General features: G+C 45.0%; 1 protein-coding gene across 8 annotated transcripts in view; it reads right to left on the reverse strand.

The window, feature by feature from the left end:
* The window catches only part of CEP15 (centrosomal protein 15), a 281,589-nt gene that overhangs the window by 25,889 nt on the left and 233,997 nt on the right, over positions 1–21,703 (reverse strand). For all 8 annotated transcript variants that reach the window (XM_085627574.1, XM_085627576.1, XM_085627570.1 and 5 more), the window contains one exon: positions 19,908–19,982. In XM_085627574.1, the coding sequence (XP_085483700.1) occupies positions 19,908–19,982 (75 nt within the window). The remainder of the gene's footprint in view (positions 1–19,907; positions 19,983–21,703) is intronic.

The raw sequence follows: 21,703 nt of genomic DNA on the forward strand, positions 1-21,703 counted from the left end.
GCTGTGTCAGCAACAGGTGAGCGCGTCTCGCGCTGCGGGAGGGTTGCTCGCTTGATATTGCGCCTCCTGGCGCCGCGATGACGTCCTCAGCGGAGCGTCTGGCAGTGCCTGTTGGGAGTTGTGGTCCTTTGCCTGATGCCGTTCACCTCACGGCGGGATCTACAATTGCCTGGTAAGCTGTTCCCCTCACGGCTGATAACAAGCTGTTGTCCGAAAGAGAGCATGGTGGGAGTGAGGAGAAGCCGTTCCCCTCACCGCTGTGTCAGCAAGCAGGTGAGCTTGTCCCCCATTATTACAAATGTCTGATGATGAAGTTATTTTCACATTTGCTCTTTTTTAAGATCGGCTGTATGTGCCCTTAATTCCATGCATGTATAATCATGCTGCTATTATTGTCATATTTTAATCGTTTTAATTGCTGTTTTGTATTATTTTTAACTATTCATTGTTTTTACTACCTGTTTAATTGTCTTTGGTGTGTATGTTACTTTTATGGGTGCTTTTGCATCGGCATAAAGTTTGAATTGAATTGAGATGTCCATGCAAATGAAATAGTGTAAAGGAACTGCAACAGCCACAGGTGTCCACGCATGTGAATCTACAGCACTGTATGCTTACAGAGTAAGTAACATATTCAGTTCTAGGCACACGTGGCTGTAGATACATATGCTCTTCACAGACTGTAAAGCAGTCCCACTCCAAAAGCGGTGTGTAGTATGTGGGTGTTGCAGTTGTTTGAAAAAGTACGTAGCACTGCCTGTGCTACATTGGCTTGTTGGTGTGCTATACATCCACACAATAATGTTTGCTGAAAGTGTGTGGTGTAGACCATGTAGCTGTCTTACAAATATCAGCTATTGGGATATTGCCCAGAAAAGCCAGGGAAGGTCCTATTTTACGGGTAGTGTGTGCCCTACGAGGTGTAGACAAAGTCCTTTTAGCTTTGGCATAACATGTCTGAATACATTTAATTATCAATCTAGAAATGCCTGACTTAGATAAGGGCCTTCCTGTGTGAGGGGGTGAAAAAGTAAAAAAGCGTTGTTTACTTTTAGGGAACTCTTTAGTTCTATCAATATTATACATTAGAACTCTTTTGACATCTAGGGCAACTGAGTTGTGGTAAGAAAAGAGGTAAATCCACTGAATGATTGAGGTGGAAAGATGAGATCACTTTTGAAAGGAATTTTGGGTTGGTTCTAAGGACCACCGTGTCTCTGTGAAGTTGGAAGAAAAGTTCTTCCAAGGTTAATGCCTGGAGCTCACTGACACGTCTAAGTGAGGTAACAGCGATAAGAAAAGCAACTTTCCAAGACAAGAATTGCAGGAAACAGTTATGCAATGGTTCAAATGGCGGACCCATAAATCTGTTATGTACTATATTGAAATTCCATGCTGGTGCAGGTGGAACTGAAGGTGGAATTACTCTTTTAAGGCTTTCCATGAATACCTTATTAACTGGTACTTTGAACAAAGATAAATGTTGACTGTTTTGTAGATAGACAAGAATTGCAGCTAAATGTAGACATATAGAAGTGGAAGCAGGGCCAGAAGTCTGCAAATGAAGAAGTAACAAAACAATATTTTGCATAGTTGCATCAAATGGATTAATTTGTTTACTGTGACAGTAGAAAACACCTTGTTTCCCTCTGCTCTGTGTAACATGCTCTTGTTGTAGGTCTACGTGCCTCTTTAAGCATGGTCATACATTCAGGGGTAAGATTAAGGTAACCGAATTCTATGACTTCAGGAGCCAAATGGCAAGGTTGAGCTCTTTTGGTACCTGATTTCTCTATGGTTCTGAGTGAGAAGGTGCGAGTTGAGAGGGAACTTCTGGTGGGGGACTACAGAGAGTTCGAGCAGTGTAGTGAACCATGGTTGGCGAGCCCAAGTTGGAGCTACTAGAATGAGGATGAGAGAAGTTTGCCTGTGCCTCTGAACCACAAAAGGCAGAAGAGGGAGAGGTGGAAAAGTGTAGTCCCTGACCAGTTCATCCATAGAGCATTACCTCTGGATAGTGGATATGGGAACCTGGAGGCGAAGTATGGGCATTTTGCGCTGTCTGCAGTTGCTAACAGGTCTATCTGTGGAAACCCCCACATGGGAGAAGGACCTGTGGGTGGAGTTCCCACTCATAGATTTGTTGCTGCATCCTGCTGAGGAGGTCAGCATAGTGGTTGTCCATTCCTGGTAGGTTTTGCGCAGCAGGTGGATGTCGTGACATATTGCCCAATGCCCAATCGTCTGAGATAGGTGTGATAATTGCAGATTGTTGTCCCATCAGCCCCCCCGTATTTGTAAATAATACATGGTTATCATGTTGTCCATCCGGACCACGGCAACTTTGCTTGCCAAGTGAGTTAGAAATGCTTTTAATGCTCAGTGAACAGCTTGAAGCTTCAGGTAATTGATGCGGAGACTCTGGTGATTTGTATTCCAGAGACCCTGAAATGTGAGACGTTAAAGGTGAGCACCCTATCCTGTAAGGGATGCATCCGCTGTGTTAATGATCTGGTGAACAGGGTCAAGAAAAGGTCTCCCCTTTGCTAGGTTTTGTGTGTTCCACCACTGCAGAGAGCTACGATTGCGGCTGCCCACCAACACTACATCTTGTAGCTGACCCTGTGATTGAGATCATTGGCGTGCCAGACATTCTTGCAGCGGTCTCATATGTAATCGAGCATGTGGTACTATTGCAATACAAGATGTCATCATGCCTAAGAGTCGCATAACTGTTTTAACTGTTATGAGTTTGTTGAGTTGAAATTGCTGTTTTAGTGTTTGGATACTGTGATTGCTGGCTACATTTGGGTATGATAAACCCAACTGTGAGTTGAGTACGGCTCCCAAATACAGCTGAATCTGCAAAGGTTGAAGGTGTGAATTCTGTATGTTAAACCTTAGATGATGGAGAAGATGGAGAGTAGTCTGTGTGTGTTGTTGACACAGGAGCTGTGTACTGGCTTTGATGAGCCAGTCATCCAGATATGGGAAGACATGAATGTTCTGTCTGCACAGATGTGCTGCTACTACTGCTAGACATTTGGTGAACACTTGAGGTGTGGTGGTGAATGGAAGAACTTTGAACTGATAATGCTTTCCAGCTATAACAAATCTGAGGTATTTGTGATGAGCTGGGTGGATTGGCATGTGGAAATAAGCGTCCTTTAAGTCTAGTGCTGACATAAAGTCGCCTTGCTGAAGCAGTGGGATCACGTCTTGAAGAGTGACCATATGGAAGTGTTCTGAAAGTATGTGATGATTTAAGGGCCTGCGATCTAAGATAGGCTATAGTGAGCTGTCTTTTTTTGGGAACTAGAAAATATAAAGAACACACTCCTGTACCTTGATTTTGAAGGGGGACGGGCTCTATAGCGCCCTTGAGTAAAAGAGCCTCCACTTCCTGTTTGAGCAGGTTTTGATACTCTATGGGGAGATTGTGTCTGCGAGGTGAAATGTTTCAAGATGTGGTTGTGTGCTCCAGAAAAAAACCATGTTGGATAATGGTCAACACCCATTGACCTGAGGTTATGGCTTTCCAAGTGTGGAAAAACTGTTGTAGTCGTCACCTGGCAGGTGTTAAGTGGTCAGGGAGAATAAACAGAGAGTCACTGCTTGGAGGTGGAGAGGGCATAGCTTGTTGAGGCACCTCTAACTCTATCTTTTTAATTATTTCCTTGAGAATCGACCCTCTTATGGGCATTAGATACGATTAATGATTCAGGAGAATGCTGACCTTTAATGTAAATAGGGTCTGAAGGTGCAAGCTTATACTTTTTGTCTACCCTGGGTGTGATTATGCATGCACGCACTGGGTCTTTGAAAATGTCGTCAGCATGTCCAAGCATCCCTTTAAGCATAGGCAGGTAATGACATGCTCTATGCATGTTGGATAAAGTTTTGAAAAGGAAATCATCCTCAAAAGGGTCTTTGTATACGGGAACCTAGTGATAAGCTGTTGCCCTAGTGATTAGGTCTTGGAAAGATGAAGCATCATCGGGGGTGATGGTCTAGCTGGGTAGAGAACTAGGTCAGTATTACCCAGGGATCAACATCATAATTATCCCAAGGATCTGTGGCTATGATTCCTCTTCTCCTCCCTGATCATCGGTAGGAGACTATGAAGACCCTTGTTGTGTGAAGTCTTCTGGTTCACCCAGTGAATGATGTGGTGATGGTAGTTGTGGAGATGAGGGTGAAGGAGGTGGTGGAGAAGAAGGGAGAGGAGGGTGAAAGGGCTGGTTGCAATGTTCTTCTTTTTAGCAGGCACTGGTACATCTAGAGCCTCCGCAAAAGAAATCTTGCGCTTAGATGATTTGGATGCAGAGTGCACAGGCTGAGCAAAAATACAGCCAGTCCAAGGATGTACATGTATCTATTTTTGCTTCGAATCAAGCCACTCCTGCATAATACAGAAGATTGGGTCTGTATGCAATTTAGATGCGGAAGTCAAAGGTTTCTGTGTTGAAGCAGTTTTCTTTTTTGGATCCAAGGGGGTCAGAGTGGAAGGTGATGGAGGCTGCTTGCTAGGAGCTGAAGAGTCAGGTGGTCGACTCAGTGCCGAGTCCGATCGGCTCGGAGTAGAAGCCATCTGTTTTGGCTTGGCTTTCATTGCCGAGCCTGCGGGAAGGGCATCTGTAACAGATGTACGGTGCCTACCATGGCATGCTGGCAGTGGTAGCCTGGTAGCCGAAGTATCTGTTGAAACCAAATATTTTCTAAGAGATGCTGCAGGGGTACTCGCTGTATGCTTGCCTGAAGGAGGCTCTTATATCTGGAGTCCTGAGTAGAGGTCGGAATTCGGAGGCGAAGCCTGATTCAGCGTAAGGGATGGAAAAGGTCTCCTCCTCCATGGCAGAGGCCTCATGAAGCTCTTCCTGTTCGGCATCTTGACCGAAGATGTCTGGTGTTTCTGTGATCTCTTTCCACTACATTTCTCTACAACGCTCCTGATGGTCCTGTACTGTCTTTTTCTATCAAAAAGATCGATACACTTCAGAGTATGCCTCCTGGTGGTCGAAGACAGGCATAAATTGCAAACTTGATGGAGGTCCGTTCACGGGTACTTCGCGTGGCAGCTGCGCAGAATCGAAATGGAGTTTGTTCAATTAGCAGCGCATTCTCTGTTAAAGCTGGCTGGAATAAAGAGTAGGCTGAATGGCTGAGGCCGGAAGGCCGTGTAAAGCAAGTCGAATATACGGGCAAACATTCTCTGATTTTCAGGCACAAGGATATAAAACGTGGCCGAAACAATACCGACGAGGGTGGAAAAGAACAGCTAACCAAAGCCAACCTGAGCGCCACAAAAACGTGTTCGAACACAACTCCAGAGAGAAAACAATCTCACAGTGGAGTTGATACCCATGCACATTATCTCCAAGAGAAGGGGTCCCTTTGTCTCGTGACTCTAAAGACTTCTTTGAAGAAAAACAACTTGCATACATCCGATCCGAACACTAGAAAGTGGAAGTATGCACAGCATGTGTATTTACAGCCACACATGCCTCAAACAAAATGTATCTAACAAGAATGATTCACACTGACCCACTGACACTTGCCAGAGGTGCAGGGAATAGATGCTCTAATGTTTTCTCATATGGAAGGGGGCGGTGTTGTGGATCATTTCCACTTCACATCATACATCTGAAAAAAAAGACTTTCAGGGCTAGGAAGATAGAATTAAAAACTGCTGGGTGCAGAGACAAATATGACATAATCAAACTGCACTAATGGATAGGTCCCCACATTGTATGGCTGACCCATACTCATTGGAAATGGTGTTGACTTTGAATTGCAGAAGAAGGATCTAACCAGAAGGTTGGGTACATGTGACCAGCACTGCAAGCTCAGAATCAAGGTTGGCCAGACTCAGATTTGCTTTAACTGGTCGTCCAGCTGCTTGGCCCAATATTTTGCAAGGTGGAACTGCAGGCAATACATGTGGAGCTTAGCATTTGGTAAAACCCATATTCAGGACACCTGCGGTCCCAGATTACTCTATGTCAGCCAGGAGTTTACAGTTAGTTAGCCCAAGAAGTGACCCACCATTTGGCTGATAGTCATTCACTCAATCAATCAGTGGTTTATAAAGCATGGTACTCACCCGCGAGGGTCTCAAGGCGCAGGGGGGGCAACTCTGGATCAGTCGAAGAGCCAGGTCTTGAGGTCCTTCCTGAATGTGTGCAGGGTCAGGGAGCGTCTGATGTTCACTGGGAGCTTGTTCCAGGTGTTGGCCGCGATGTAGGAGAAGGTTCTCCCGCATGTGCTGGTTCTGCTGATGCGGGGGACCTCAGTCAGGGCTAGGTCGGCGGAGCGGAGGTTCCTCTTGGGTACTTGGAAAAAGACTCTCTCGTTGAGATATTTGGGTCTGATGTTGTTGAGGGGTTTGTAGGCGTGGGTGAGGAGTTTTAAGGTGACCCTCTTTTCAACGGGAAGCCAGTGGAGGTCTTGTAGGTGTTGGGTCATGTGTTCGTGACACGGTGTCCCGAGTACGAGTCTTGCTGCGGCGTTCTGGATGGTTTGGAGTTTGTGTAGCAGAGTTCTGTTGATTCCAGCATAAAGGGTGTTGCCGTAGTCTAGTCTGCCGGTTATGAGCGCGTGGGGGACGGCCCTTCTGTAGTCGGGGGATCCATTTGAAGGTCTTGCGGAGGATGCGCAGGAAGTTGAAACTGGGGGTGGCGACGGCGTTGATCTGGCGGTTCATGGAGAAGGAGGAGTCGCGGATGATGCCGAGGTTTCATACGTGGTCTGTAGGGGTGGGAGGATTTCCGAGCGCGGAGGGCCACCAGGTGTAATCCCAGGAGGAGGTGCTGGGCTCAGAGACCTGAGTAAATGGACAGCAGGTGATGGGATAGACTCAAGGAGTGAACTCCGGACTCGCCAAATAGAGCAGCACCAGCTCCGGCTCCCTACTGAAACTAGGTGACAAAGAAGGCAGTTGGGCTAGTTGTTCCTTGGGAGTGGTGTGCCTCTTGTGGAGGTGCGTGTGGGGGGGGGGGGCAGCCCAAAAGGACTGTTGCAGGTTGTTATCCAAAGAAGCTTCTACAGAGTGGTGCAGTGCCTTTTATTGCTTCTGAGTCTTCTTGTGTCTCCTGTACGTTGGGAGACTGTGCGACTAAACACAGAGGAGGCCTGCTTCTTACACTTTTGCTGTGCCAATCCTGTGCCAATCAGCAGACAGAGGAGAGTGAGAAAATGGATGAGCCTACTGTAGTTGGGAATCCAGAAGAAACTTCCTGGATACAAGTCTCTGGATGGAACTGAGACTGTCTTCATTAACATATCATCCAGAGAAGGAGTCTAGTTCAGGCCTAAGGCATTGCACATGAAGGAAAGAATTGCTCAAACCTTCATCACAGTGGGCGCTTGAGGCTTCTGCAAGTAGACAAATAGCTGGGCTGAGTTCGATAGAGCAACAGAGTCTCTAAAGTCATAAATGATTTGGTCCCCAATAGGCCTTCAGCTCCTGGATGCTTAAGCCCCTTCACTTGACTATTCTAAAGCACAGGAGATGTTCCTAGTCTAAGCATAAAAGGAGAACAGATACTTGAAATCAGTGTTTAATGAGAAGAGGTGGTTGTGGGCAGATGTCCAGGTGCTAGAGGGAAGCCACGTGGATAGGGCTAGGTGGCAGTGTTGAAACAATAGTAGCAGATTTAGAAGGCTGATTACACTTGGACAGAAAGGGGGCAGGAGTAAGAACTTGTGAAGAAGAGCAAGAGCAAATTAAGCCAATCACAGTCAATACCTTTGCCCCAAATGTCACCACATAACCACGAGTGGAACTTTGAGCTTTTAGGAGATTTTAGGAGCTATAAGTACCTTAGCTTTTGAGATTGCATATCTCCTGTTCTACTAATGCATTTTTGTCATGTTGATGTGAAATAAATTATCAAATTTTACTCTTTTGTTCTAAAGTTGTGTAGGATTTGTCTTGTGATATATTTTCACTTTTTCACTGTTTGTGTGCTTTATAAATACTTTACACATTGCCTAAGTTAAGCCTCACTACTTTTGTGCCAAACTACTAGAGGTTAAGCACAGGCTAAATTAGTGACATTTCGTGGTTCAACCTGATGGGGATTGGGGCTGATGCTTTAGAAGGGCCTCACCCTCCTCAACCGACAACCCAATTTCTCACATAGGCGGCAGCTGTGGGACCCGGTATCTGTGTTTGTGCAGCACCATACAGTGACTTGTGTAACACAAAAATCCTGTTATATCTTAATAATGTATATGTCCTTTTTAAATTCTCTTTGATTGCCTCTTATGCTTTTTCCACATTCACTTCTATTTCCCTTGACTTTATGCATCTGTGACCCTACATGCAAGCATGAAACTTGAGCTCAACAACCTGGAGAGCTACACTGTGGCTGAGCTCAGAGGCTTTTGCAGGAGATTGGTCTTTCAGCAAAGAGGAGCTCCAAGAAGTCAGAGGCCCAAAAGGCCCTCGGAACCTGGTGGAGGGACTACCAGTTACAGGCTATGGACGAGGAGGATGAGGTGGACTTAAGGAGGAGGAGGAGATGAAAAAAGGGGAGAGGGGGCCACTGCAAAATCCAGGGCCAGCAGCAGCATCTCAACTCACATTCTTTCCCCAGAGGAGTTGGCTGACAGGAATGCTAAAAGGAAGCTAAAGCTGCAGCTGGCTAGATTAAAACTGAGGGCAGCCAAGTAGGAGGCTGCTGCCAAGAGGGCCCTTGAGGAAAGGAAACTGACCATGTAGGAGAAGCTGGAAGAGGAAAAGAAGGTTGAGAGAGCCTTGGAAGAAAGTGAGTCTTAAGGAGCTCGACCTCAAGGCCAAAAAAAGGGGTCCGGCAACAATGGTAGCAGCAAAACCACAGTGTCTCTGAAGGAAAGTGCACAAACCTAATGACCTGGTGGCTAGCTTTATAGTGTGGAATAACATAGATAGGTGGTTTGAGGCATATGAGGTAGGGTCCCTGAAGGAGTTGAGGAACCAGTCTGTGGCGGCAGATACCTACAGAAGGGAGGGATTCTTTGTTGGTCCTAGGGAATGATGACATGAACAAATGAGGCCACCCTTATCCCAAAGTTTGGACTCACCCCATGAAAAGTGAAGGCTGAAGTTCAGGTGCAGCCAGAAACTGCTCCTCCAGTCTTGGGTATATTTTGTGGGGTATTTGAGCAAGGCACTAAATGGTTGGGTGAAGGGTGGTGAAGTAAACACATATGAGGAGCTGTAGAATCTGCTCTACAAAGAGCACTTGTTCAGTCATTGTTTCCCAAAGCTACGCCAACACCTGATAGACTGTAAATTCACTAGCCCTAGGGAGCTTGCTAAAGAGGCGGAGGGTCTAAAAGAAGGTATCTGGGTGGGGGGAATCACCCAAATGGTAGACAGGGTCCCCAGGAGAAAGGGGGAAAGACAAAAGTAAAACAACTGAGTTCTCAAAAGACCCCCATAAGTGTTTCCAGGGGAAGGATTCCCAGCCCAGTCCTGACCAGAAGAAGGGGGGAGGGGTCCATGAGAAAAAGGCCTCAGGTCACTGCACCCCTAAGTGCTTTGAGTGTTACAGGTACAGGCACTCAAAGGGGGACCCCAACTGTCTCAAAAGGCAGCAGCTCTCCACTGGCCAACAGAGTCCAGGAATGGCTAGTGTAAAAGGTGTGGAGGATGTTGTCCCAGTTAGTACAGGGGTAGTGCAGAAGTCACCTTAGTGTCTATGGGAAATAGAGATATGGTACCCTAAACTCACATGCAAATTACTACTAAGAAGTACAGGCAGTGGGTCACCATCAATGGGCAGAGGGTGGCCGCTCTAAGAGACACATGAGCCAGTTTGACTATTGAAATGTGTCATCTGGTGTCCTCACAGTAGGTACTTCCCAATCTAGTCCACTAGGTGGTTACTGCTGGGAACCACAAAAATCAGCACCCAGGGGCTCTGGTTCACTTTGAATGGGGGAGGATCACAGGTTCCTTGAAGGTAGCTATGAGTCCAGTCATGCCAGTAGATTGTCTATTGGGTAATATTGTGGAGCACACCAACAGGAAGGAGGTGGGGCTCCGGTCCATCTTAAAGATGCTAGGATTACCTGAGAGGGTGCCCCGGACCACACAGCCCATGGACTCCAGAAAGGGAAATCCCAAGGTCCTGGAGCCTGGACAAATGGCCCAGGTACCTGTAAAGAATAGGAAGGACACAGGGTAAGGGAAACCTACCCCCAAAATTCACATGGTCAGGGAGGATGCAGAACCTGAGGGGATTCTCCAGAACTTACATGGGAAGACAATGTTGCCCTGGGAAACTTACCTGAACTTGCCCGTTGGCAAGCTGAAAGAGGCCCCTCTCATATAGAATTCTGCCATGCCCAGTAGTGCCCTACTCTTGAGGTCATTCAGTGCCATCCTGAAACCTTGGCAAAGGGAGTAGCGTCTGGAGATTATCTCATCTACTGGGAAAATGATATCCTGTATAGTGAGCCTAAGGGTTCTGTGCCTGGGGTAACCCATGTGTTGATGGGCCCCCTGTGCTACAGGGCCTTACGCCTGGGATGGGGCCATGATGTAGCCCTGGAAGGACATCTGGGGCAGACCAAGACCTTTGAAAGGCTAGTCACCCGCTTATATTGGCTTTAGATACATATGGCCACAGATGCATTCTGTAGTTGCCAGGACACTGGGAAGACCGTGGGAAAACAGAAGGCTCCCCTGGTTCCCCTTCCTGTTGTTAGCACCCCATTTGATAGGGCGGGCATTAATATTTTGGGGGCTCTGGACCTTAAGACAGCTTTGGGTAATTGGTTCAGCCTGGTCTTGGTGGAATTGCCAGCAGGTACACGGAAGTCATCCTTCTGAGAACAGTGACTTTGCCTGCTATGGCCAGGGCACTGGTGGGATCTTTACCAGAGTGGGATTCCCCAAGGAGGTAGTGTCTGGCTGAGGCACCAACTTCAAGTCTGCGTACAAGAAGTCAATATGCGGAGTAACCTACAACTTCTCCACACACTATAATCCCCAAACCAATGGGTTTATTGAATGGTTCAACCAGCTTCTGAAAAGCATGATAATGGCCTATCTGATCCTTGAGGAAGAAGTGGGATGTCCTCTTGCCATGCCCATTGTTTCCTTACAAGGAGGTGCCTCAGAAGGGAGTTGGATTCAGCCCCTTTGAGTTTCTGCATAACCACCATGTCAGAGGCCTTCTCAGCGTTGTAAAGGAGGGATAGGAGCAAGCTCAAAAGAAAGCCCCTCAGGATGTAGTCAGCTGCATTTTGGCCCTAAGATCCCAGGTGCGGCTCTGGAAAACTGCCAATGAGAACTTAGCCATAATTAAAAGGTGGGATATGTACTTTTAAGTTTTACATGTCCTGGTAGTGAAAAACTCACACATTTTTTATTCACTACTGTGAGGCCTACCTCTCCCACAGGATAACATTGGGGTTACTGAATTAAATGTAATAAGTGATAACTTTTGTCTGGGAGCAGGTGGAACTATCATGTTTGGTGTCTAGGGAATTGAAATTTAAAATCCTCTTTAACTGTAAAGTCAGATTTTAAGTCCCAATTCTGAAAATGCCAGGCTGTTCCTAGTTCAAATGACTAGTTGTACTTGGGAGTTGCCCATTATGTATTTCTCTCAGACAGGCACACAATAGAGAGACTGGGTATAGGCAGGGTGGGCTATCCAAGGCAGGATGGGGGTAGAGCTCTGCACAGCCCTACTTGCACTTCAAAGACAAAGCTTCAGCATACACACAAAGAACTTCATAATAGCCTATTTAGACTGCAGACAAACTGGAACGAGAGCAGGAAGACAAGAAATTCCACACACTACTGAGGTGGGAAATCTCCCAAAGTTCAAAGCTGACATCAGGTATAAAAATGGGACCCTCAGACCCATTCTTCAGTATTCTCCTGGACCTGTGGACAGTACAGAAAAAGGACTTCCGTGCTGCCAGAGGACTGCCCTTCTGTCTGAGAAGGAAGGCTGGTCCTGCTGCCTTCACCTGAGGCTACCTGAGGGATTCCAAGGGCTAGTTAGCTCGCCTCGTGTTCGGAGCTACCAAGGAACAATAAGCTCCAGAGGCCTTTCTGCAATTGCACAGCTGACCTGCTGCACTTGACCTGCCTGGTCCTGCAAGTGGGCATTATGCTGCGCACAGGGAACAACCTGCTTGGAGGCCACAACTGCAGAGACACCAATGCTAGCCAGGAAGAGGGAGGTTAAACCTCTTACCATACCCTGGAGCGAGTATCATAGCCATGCTATCTTCTTTTTGAATGGCATGTGAGGGACACATTACTGTAATTAAACCCTGTTCAGCGATGTAATAGGTGTAGAAAAAAGTGTAAATGGTATATGTGATCTGCACTGAGATGATGCACTAATGACCTCATCGGGGCTTGGGTGACCAATGGGACAGGATGCAGCAGATTTCAGGGCTTTTTCTAAAGAAGGAACAGTAGTAGATACTGTGGCAAGTGTCTTCTTAAGTTTAAATCCCTCTTACTAGGCAAAACCAGAATAGAGAAGGACTTGATTAACTTTCTGGGTTGTTCCTTAAAATCGCAGATAATCCATCGGGAAGATTAAGCAAGCTATTACCCAGAGTCACATGGTGCTGGGCTAATCTGCCGCCGTCGCCGGGGATCGAACCGTGATCCCCAGATTTCGGAGTCAGTCGCCCTGGCCGCAGCACCACACCTGCTCTGCTACTGTCATCGGTAGGCCAAATTTCTTTGCTGCACTTTTAAGCACAGCATGTAACTCACAAATATTATCTGGTGTAGACTCCAATTGAGGTAGTGCTTCCGTTATCTAGCATGAGCATATCATCATTGTCATCTTGATCTTAAGTGTTGCGGACATTGCATGTATCTAGGTCCATATTGCCCTCTTCTGGTCCATCCTCCATATCCTTGACACCATTATCACCTTCGTCTTTGGCCATATCCTCTAGTGTCAGTGAAATTAGCACTTGAATTGGCAGAAGCACTGGAGAAGATAAAAAAGATACCACTGATGTGGAACCTGATCCTTCAGTCTCCTGCAAATACTCTCCATCATTTGTTAAAATTACTTGACATAAACTAACTGGAACCTCTGCCAGCTGCAGTTTTGATGGGCAATATATAACTATGGCAGGGTGGCGTTCATAGTAAGATTATGTACGAAATTGTGTCTCTAGATGGCAGAGGTTGGCACCTTATCCAAGTAGGGACCATAAACCCAGTCAGGGTAAGCTAGGTACATACTATAAATTAATCTGTGCTCACCCACTGGTAGCTTGGCACAGAGCAGGCAGGCCTACCTTAACAGGCAATGTGTAAAGTATTTGTGCAACACACACACAATAACACAATAAATACACAAAGACACAGGTTTAGAAAAACAGAGAAGACTTATCTGAGTAATAAAAGACCAAAACTAAAAAAATACAATAAGTAGAAGTTGAGATATGAATTAAAACAAATGAAATGTAAAGTCAGTGCTTAGAAGTCACTATCGGTCAAAGGGTTACTTGAGGTCACAAGGACAGGTGCAAATTCAAAGTTCTGACCGAATGCAATGGAGGGCAGTCTGTTTCAGGACCCAGACAGGTTCCGCAGAAGAAATACCTAGGATGGAGCAACTGCCGACATCGAGAACCTACTGGGGGTCACCTAGCTGGGCAAAGGGGGTCATGCATTGTTGTCGAGCTCCGTTGAAGTGAATGCAATGCGTTGTTATTGAGCTGTGCAGAGCATCTTTGTCAAGCTGCACAGGTTGTAGATCCACCTTTTTTGTAGAAATCAGCTCCAGAACCCACTTCTGAAGCTCAGGACTGGAGGAGGCACCTTAGGCAAGGTTAGGACTCAAAGATGGCAGAATCCAGCAGCAACAGCAGGATTGCAGGAAGTCTTTTGTGTCCCTGAGACTCCAGAAAACAGGAGGCAAGCCAGCAAGCCCTTGGAGTCACTCTGGGTTCGAGTGAGACAGGTCCAGTCCTTGACCTCAGCAGGGCAGAGACCATCAGGCAGCAGGTAAGCTCAGCAAAACAGAGCAACAATTTCTCAGAACAGTCAGTCCAAGCAGAGTGGAAATCCTTACAGTACATCAGTCTTTACTCCAGTAGTGTTCTTCCCAGGTCCAGTAGTGTGTTTATTTGGTTGGGTCAGAGCCCTAGGGCTTATACCAAAAGTGCCTTAGATGTAGGAGGTAACTTCAAAGCAACTCTCTGAAGCACACAAGGATCCCTATAAACCCAGCCCTATCAGTGGGGTGTGATCAGCTCTTTGGGTGAGGACAAGACACAGCCTATTCAAAAGTAAGTGTTAGCTGCCCCCTTCCTGCCCAGGAAGGCTATCAGAATGCAGATGAATGCAGACAAGTCCTCTGTCACACCCAGCCTTTCCTGTGTTGGTGGCTGTATAGTGGGAATGCACAGAATGCAGCTGTCACCCAACCCAGACGTGTACTGCAGACACACAGTGCAAAGTAAAGAGCAGAGAAATGTCCACTTTCTAAAAGTGGCATTATAAAATGGTAATGTCAAATCCAACTTTACTACTAAAGAGGATTTATCACCACTATTCCAAAGAAATAAAACATGATGTATCTACTCCTTTCTGATCAAGGATTACAGCTTAAAAGTGGTTTAAGGAATTCCCAATGCTAGCCAATGAGAGCAGCAGGCTTCACTGTAGTGAAAAATGAATGTAGCTGTTTGTCACTGCCAGGACATGCACAATTTAAAAGTACATGTCCTGCCTTTTAGTTACACAGCACCCTACCCATAGGTCTACCTCGGGCCTACCTTAGGGGTGACCTATGTGTAATAAAAGGGAGGTTTAAGGCTTGGCAAGTGGTTTTAAATGCCAGGTCGAAGTGTCAGTTAACTGCTACTTGTGTGGGTGTCAGAACCAATACGGCAGGCCCACTAGTAGCGTTTAGATATGGTATACCACTTTGTAAGGGACTTAGAGGTGAACTAAATATGCCAATTAGGTATACACCAATGTCACCATGTTTTAGAGAAAAAGCACATGCACTTTAGCACCGGTCAGCAGTGGTAAAGTGATCAGTCTTAAAGCTAACAAAAAGATGTCATCAAAAATAGGAGGAGGAAGGCAAACGTTTTGGGGTAACCCTACAAAAATGGCCATTTCCAACAGACTCCTATCTATTATAATGCATAGAATCTTAGTAGAGGTTGGCTTCATAATGATGTTGCAGCTCTTTCAGATTATATTCTGGGGACACATAACTGCTGCAGAGTACATCTCATGTGGAATTGCTCTTCTTCTGGAATAATTTGCTGAAGATCATCTTCCTCGTCAGGTTGCAAAATAAAGATGAATAGCTGGTTCATCACCTTCAGAGAAGAGGAGAGCTGCACAAAACTAAGTGGCACCTTCAAACAAAGCACTCATTGACAATGAGAAGGACAGTCAACATTGAGGGCACTACCAGTAGCAACAAGATAATGAGCATCGTCAACGAGTAGATGACCATCAAGGAAGAGGAGATGACCATCAAAAAAGAGAAGACCATCACTAATGAGGTTACAGTAGATGAGACTATCCATGATGAGGAAGTGGCTGTTGACAGAAAGATAGTCAGTACCACTGAATTAGTAAGCTGATGACTTGCCCATCTTTGATGCTGATAAAGCTTTGGACTTGACAGATTTACAGATGCCACATTGCCACATTTTGATGACTTATTTATGAGATAAAGAAAGTAAATGAACGTTGGTGTTGTAAATCAGTGAAAATACTTTCTAAGTAACATGCTGAAGAGCTTTGAAGAGATATTACTTCTGTCTGTGAGGAGAAGTTGGCACTTTGGCTGACATTTCCCCAGGACCAGAAGACAAAACACCCAAAAGTAACTCACAGAAACTCACATGCTAAAGTTGGGCCAGGGAGGTTTTCCAGGAGAGAAGACAATATGAAATCCTGATTTTCTGAGGCAGATGTAGCAGATAGTGAACAGCTCAGTGATTCAGGCACCTCTTTCACCCTTGATGTGCTGTAGAAAATCAAACTATGGAGGCCTTTAGTGAGAGTGAGGGTGATTGTGGACATTTTTATTAAGTTTCCTGCTGAATTATATTACTGTGGACTCCCAGCCTGATAATGGAAACTAATTAAAGCAGGAGAATGTGTGAATGATCAAAAGCTGGAGAAATGTGTGATGTTCTTAGGTGTGGCCAACAGCTGGGTTGCAAGGCAAGGCAGAACTCACATACATGGATGATTCACAAGTAAGAAGTGTGTGTGGCACCCACACACACATATGGAAAGAATGCCAATGCTTAGTGAAACTTTGCTGCAAGAGAGTGTACCACACACTGGAAATGCAGGCTTGCTGGTTTTCCAAAATATGTAATGCCCTCTTTATGTCTATCTTGTCAGGAAAAGTAATGGGCGGTTTGAGGATTAAGGCAAGGGCCTGTTACTTGGATTAGAGGGGTAATGATCCCTAAACATAAAAAAGGGTCCCATCCCATTGAAAATACCTTTAGCAACTGACCCTTAAGCCTCTTTGATGTACCTATAATCTTTACCAACATTCTTCTACAGAGTGGAATCTTCAGTGGACAACAACTGCTCAATTATCCAGAACCCAGCAGGTTTCAATTCAGTAAATCAATAAATATTCAGTGTTTTATTCTGCAAAATCTTGCAGAAAGGAGCACACTTCTCTACAGGAGAAATCTCTGTGGCATTTATAGACGCAAGGGCAACGTCTGATAATATCAACAGGGTTAGGCTGTCTAGTTGTACAGTCCTCAGCACCTAAGCGATCCTAGAATTGAAATTCCATTTATGTCCAGTTCAGACTTTATTAATCTATGGCTGTGTTGACACTTGCACATTACTCTCGGTTGAGCTACTACACTATAAATTAACTGTTGTGCACAGGGCTTCCCCTGAATGGTCACTGTAAGAAGGCCAGGTGACAAGTTAGAGTGTAAGTTTTTTCTTTTCTCCATAAAAACTGTGTCATGTGTTTTTGTATTACGCAAGCAACAGGAAGGCTTTTGCCTCCAGTTGAACAATTAATAAAAACAAGCATTGGTAATGCCAATAGGTGCCGCCCATGTGAGAGCTATTGGCTTTACTGATGTGTTTTAGACATCTTGTATAGAAGCTTGTCAGCTGTTCAATATGGCTACAAATTAGATACATGACGTAGAGTAGTGGCATAGAAGAGGGGAGAGTGGAGTACAGTGGAGTAGGGTTGAGTGTCACAGAGTGGAAGGCATAGAGTGGCATACAATTTAGTAGCATAGAGTAGAGTGGCATAGAGTGGAGTAGAGTGGCATAGACAAATGTAGATTGGTGTACAGTAGAGTGGGGCAAAGTGGCATTGAGTAGAGTGAAGTGGCACAGTGAAGTGGAGTAGAGTAGCATTGTGTGGAATGGAGTGGTGTAGAGTAGAGTGACAGAATGGCATAGAGGAGATTGGCGTAGAGTAGCATAACTTAAAGTGGCATGGTGTGGCGTAGAGTGTCGTACAGCAGAGTGGCATAGAGTGGGGTGACAGAGTGGGGTGGTGTGGAGTAGAGTGGCATAGAGTAAAGTGGCCTAGAGTGACCTAGAGTGTCGTGGAGCAAATTGGCGTGGAGTGGAGTGGAGTACAGCAGTGTGGAATAAAGGAAGGAACTGAAGGGAAGCCTATGGGAGTTAAGCAATCAACAGATTGGAAGCCCACTGAATTGAAAACAATACGTCTTCCAGAACAGCTCATGCGCGGTGTAGGTGAAACCTAATGACGTATTATTGAATAATAGCAGATACCACGAAGATTTACTGAAGGTGTGTCAATTTCTGGGCGCTGAAAGCAACACATCTGCAATCATTGTAACACACATTTTTAGTTAAAGGTCATAAGAGGTCTAAATGGCATTCTTGCGCCAGGCACAACTGGACAACAGAGAGACGATCAGTACTGAACACAGATTCATTTTAGTGGGAATCTTCTTCTCTTCCGGACTTCTTAATTCCTACACATTAGGGGAATTAGCACGAGGGGGGTTTCTGCTTTACGCCAGGAAACTGACGACATAGATGCTGAGTTGCCATTCCTGCTACCTCATGTCCACTGGATAGGCGGCCGGACTCAGACTCCATGAGGCCTGGGGCGTCTCCTGACAGATGCCTTCAAAGTTGCTGAGAGATCCTTTTGAAGTCCAGGCCATGAAAAGAGAGCTCTTGCCAGACCTCCATTACCTTTTCTTTAGGCGGATGCGAGATGATCTCGACAACAATAATTCGGTACTCTTTTCTAGTAAGTATGTTATATTGTATAAATCGTAGAAACTATTCTGAACAATAAAAAACAAAAGGGCCGCCCAATATGGCATGCGAGAACTATGGGTGAGCTTAAACATTAGAAACCACGCGGTTCACTGCAGGCTCATTTAACAACTTATTGAATACATTTGTTTGTATTAGTTAATAATCCGAAGTGTGATGATGTGTTTTCTTGTCTTTATTACAATTGAGATTATTATTAATTAGATTGTATTCAATGATTTCTTAAGTGAGCCTACAGTGAACCGCTGTGTTGCTAATGCTTTACCAGAAGAGAAGCTTCATTGCTTCTGCTACCCTCACTCTTGGAGGGTAGCATAGGAGACATGATGAACGGCTAGAGACTGGATCACACAGCAAACACTAATCTTTCCTTTAGAGTCTGGAAGCAGACACGTCTTGGATGCCACAGAAAGCTGCTTTTTGCAGGAAAAGATCAATAGTGCTTGTTTAAGAAGGACTTGAACAACTTTGGGGCAAGTTGTGTTATTTGCAGTATGCTCGCAGGAGTGTACCAAAGTGCACTGAGTTGACCAGGTCTGTCCTTGAAGTTCAGTATGCACACTGGGAAACCTGTAACACCTCACTAGAGAAGCAGCGTGGATGCCGAAGGTAAGTGAGCTGGCCTCTGTATACTTGGCATGCTGGGACCCGGAAGGGAATATTCGTGGTGCTCTGCTGCGCTCTAGGGGACATATTTAAGGAAAGACTATTGTTGGTGCTGAAGCCTTTTCTGTACTTTTCATTCAACTGCTTAGTTAGTTGGTGATTGTTTTATCTCAAAACTCCCTTTGTTGCTTTTACATTTAAAACAACTGAATGCAGTTTTACTTGCTCATTTTAATCGAATCGTTCATTGCACTTAGTTAATGCACTTTTCTACTTTTAAAAGATGAGATGGGTAGTTAAGTGCTTTAGCATGTAATTGCATTTTTCTTTGTTGTGCTGAAACGCCACACATCATTAGAATATTTTTACAAGTTAGAGGATGCCCTCGGGGCAAGCTACCAAATATGAAGAAAAGGGCCCCCTTCTCGGAAAGCCTGATGGAACCACCCTTATCAGATGGTGTTGACACTCAGTCATGGCTAATACAAAGACTGTAGCCTCTCATAGCCTGCCACATAGACAAACAAGAAGCGAGTTTTGTCTCACTTTATCCCACTACACGAATACAAATCGGATCAATGAATCACACTATTGATTTCACATATTGGTACTGAGAATGTCCAACAGCCCCCCCCCCCCCCCCCCCCACTCACCCCACCCTCCCCTGCTTACACGGACAACCTCCAATCACTTCTCATAGCAGTTCTTGCCCCCGGATGTCCCAAGACACAGCACTGTGCTGTGCTGTTCGCTGTGCCCAGTAAGCAGGGCATTGACTGTTTATTTGACAGAACAGATGTTGTAAAGCGTAATTTGCTAAGCAAGAAAGCTGCAAAAAAAAGGTGAGTTTGAAAGTCCTATTTTCGTTTTGAGGATTATGTTGATGAATGCACAGCTATAAAAGCTACAACACAACTCCCTCCCCCACAGATACATTGTATGTCATTGTTCCTATGAAGATGTGCAAGGCTCAGGACGCTTTGTCTGATGATTTTGCAGGAAATACAAAGGTTAAAAGAGGACTTACTTCTAGTTTAACAACATCTGAATTGAATTTTAAAAGTGTCTTTGCATGGAGGTTTCTCTCTGCTACTTCTATATCCTGCAAGAAAAAAACAACAAACTCATGGTAAGTCACTCCTGTAAGGGGAGCTGATGGAAAACATAAAATCAGAAGTCACCTGCAGTCTCAACTGACTCCTTTTCTCCTCCCAGAAGGAAACTCGGAGGCACATGCAGTAGCGGAGGCTTCTGGAGTAATCTGACTGAGGGACAATGAGAACAAGAACCACCAATGTACGTAATCTCTAATTACTCATACGTCCTATGCCTACCTAATGCCCGAAGCTCAGAAGAGCAATGCCACAAGCTAAAACAATAAGATTGCCTTTTTAGGTCCCTCTTTTTTTGCTAGGTACTAAATCACCATTTGGAGGGACAGAGGCTCTATCTCTTGTTACCTTTAGCGAGTTTTGAGAAGCTGCATGAGGACTATCCGGATGGTTCGCAACAAGTGCAGAAACGCCTCTAGACAGGCCACTATCCGTTTAGGAGGGAGCCTTTTATAATTTCATGCTTGAAAGCACAATTTTAACCATATAGTTCGGATGTGGGTTGATTTTCACACATTGAATTAAGGCTTAGGTCAACTAATGTAGATGTAGCATGTTGCAGCGAACAGAGGATGACCCGTGGTGGGAGATAAATGGCTGGGGGTGGGAGGAGGGAGTACTGATGTCCTCCTAGAGTGTTAGTTTTATGGCCTTCAGATAATGAAGCTTCAGAACCTCCAGAGGGAGTTCACAAGACATCAGTGAATAGAAGAATTCGCTAGAGGCCTGGAGCAGAGAGGGACACTGCTGTTTAAGTTTATGTTGTTAAAGCTTAAAAGTCCTATAGGACTTCTCATATTTTATCCTCCGACTGCTGGTAGAAATGCTCTACCTGCTAATCGGTTTTCATAAACTGAAAAAAACAATGTGATGTTCTATTTCTGACAACATAGAAAGGGCTTCCAAAGCTTTAGAAAGTCTTATTGTTGCATAGTAAAGAGTTTCTAAACACCTTGTACAGCACCATTGCTATCTTACGCTGGTTTAAGACGCCATCTTTGCGAGACACAACCCACATATTAACATCACCCGTGCTTCACAGGGTAAGCAGAAGGAGTGAAGCTAGGGATGTCTTTGTAAGGTGTTGCCTAGGGCCACATACCTTGGAATGGTGTTGACATGAGCTAGGATTATCTCAATAGGAATATTGCAGTAATTTTGTCACCTGTTGACCTTCCTGGGTGCACTCTATGAAGAGGGAATGTTATTCATACTATGACCCTTATATCTTCAACTTTAGCATGGTCCCCTATTATGAATGCCTAAACATTTGCCAAATGCAAATTAACAATCTTCTTGATAAAAAAAGACTTCAGTAAAAAGTCAAGTCAGTGGGCTTCTTGAAGGAATGGAAACAAAATGCTGAAAATGCAGATGTCTGAAACCACACATTGATATGATTGGGAATAATGAAATCCAAGCGCTCAATGTTCAGAGCTCTCTCTTTATTACTCAAATTTACCCCACGGCAGAAAAAGAAATATGTTTTTCCAATATCTGAGAGAATACTTTCAAAAGGTCTTTCGGAATGCAGACCGAGATATTAGAATGCCACGCTAGAATAAAGAGCCCATTTCCTTTCCCAGCAAGGTCATCAAACTTTCAAGTTTAAATTTACCGGATCATCTTGCATGAGTGGGCAGAAGAATCCAACATTCAAGAGGTGATCCTCCCCAACTTCATCATACTCTGCCTCTTTAGAACATTTTAG

The sequence above is a fragment of the Triturus cristatus genome, chromosome 9, assembly GCF_964204655.1.
Source record: "Triturus cristatus chromosome 9, aTriCri1.1, whole genome shotgun sequence".
In the NCBI taxonomy this organism is placed as follows: Eukaryota; Metazoa; Chordata; class Amphibia; order Caudata; family Salamandridae; genus Triturus; species Triturus cristatus.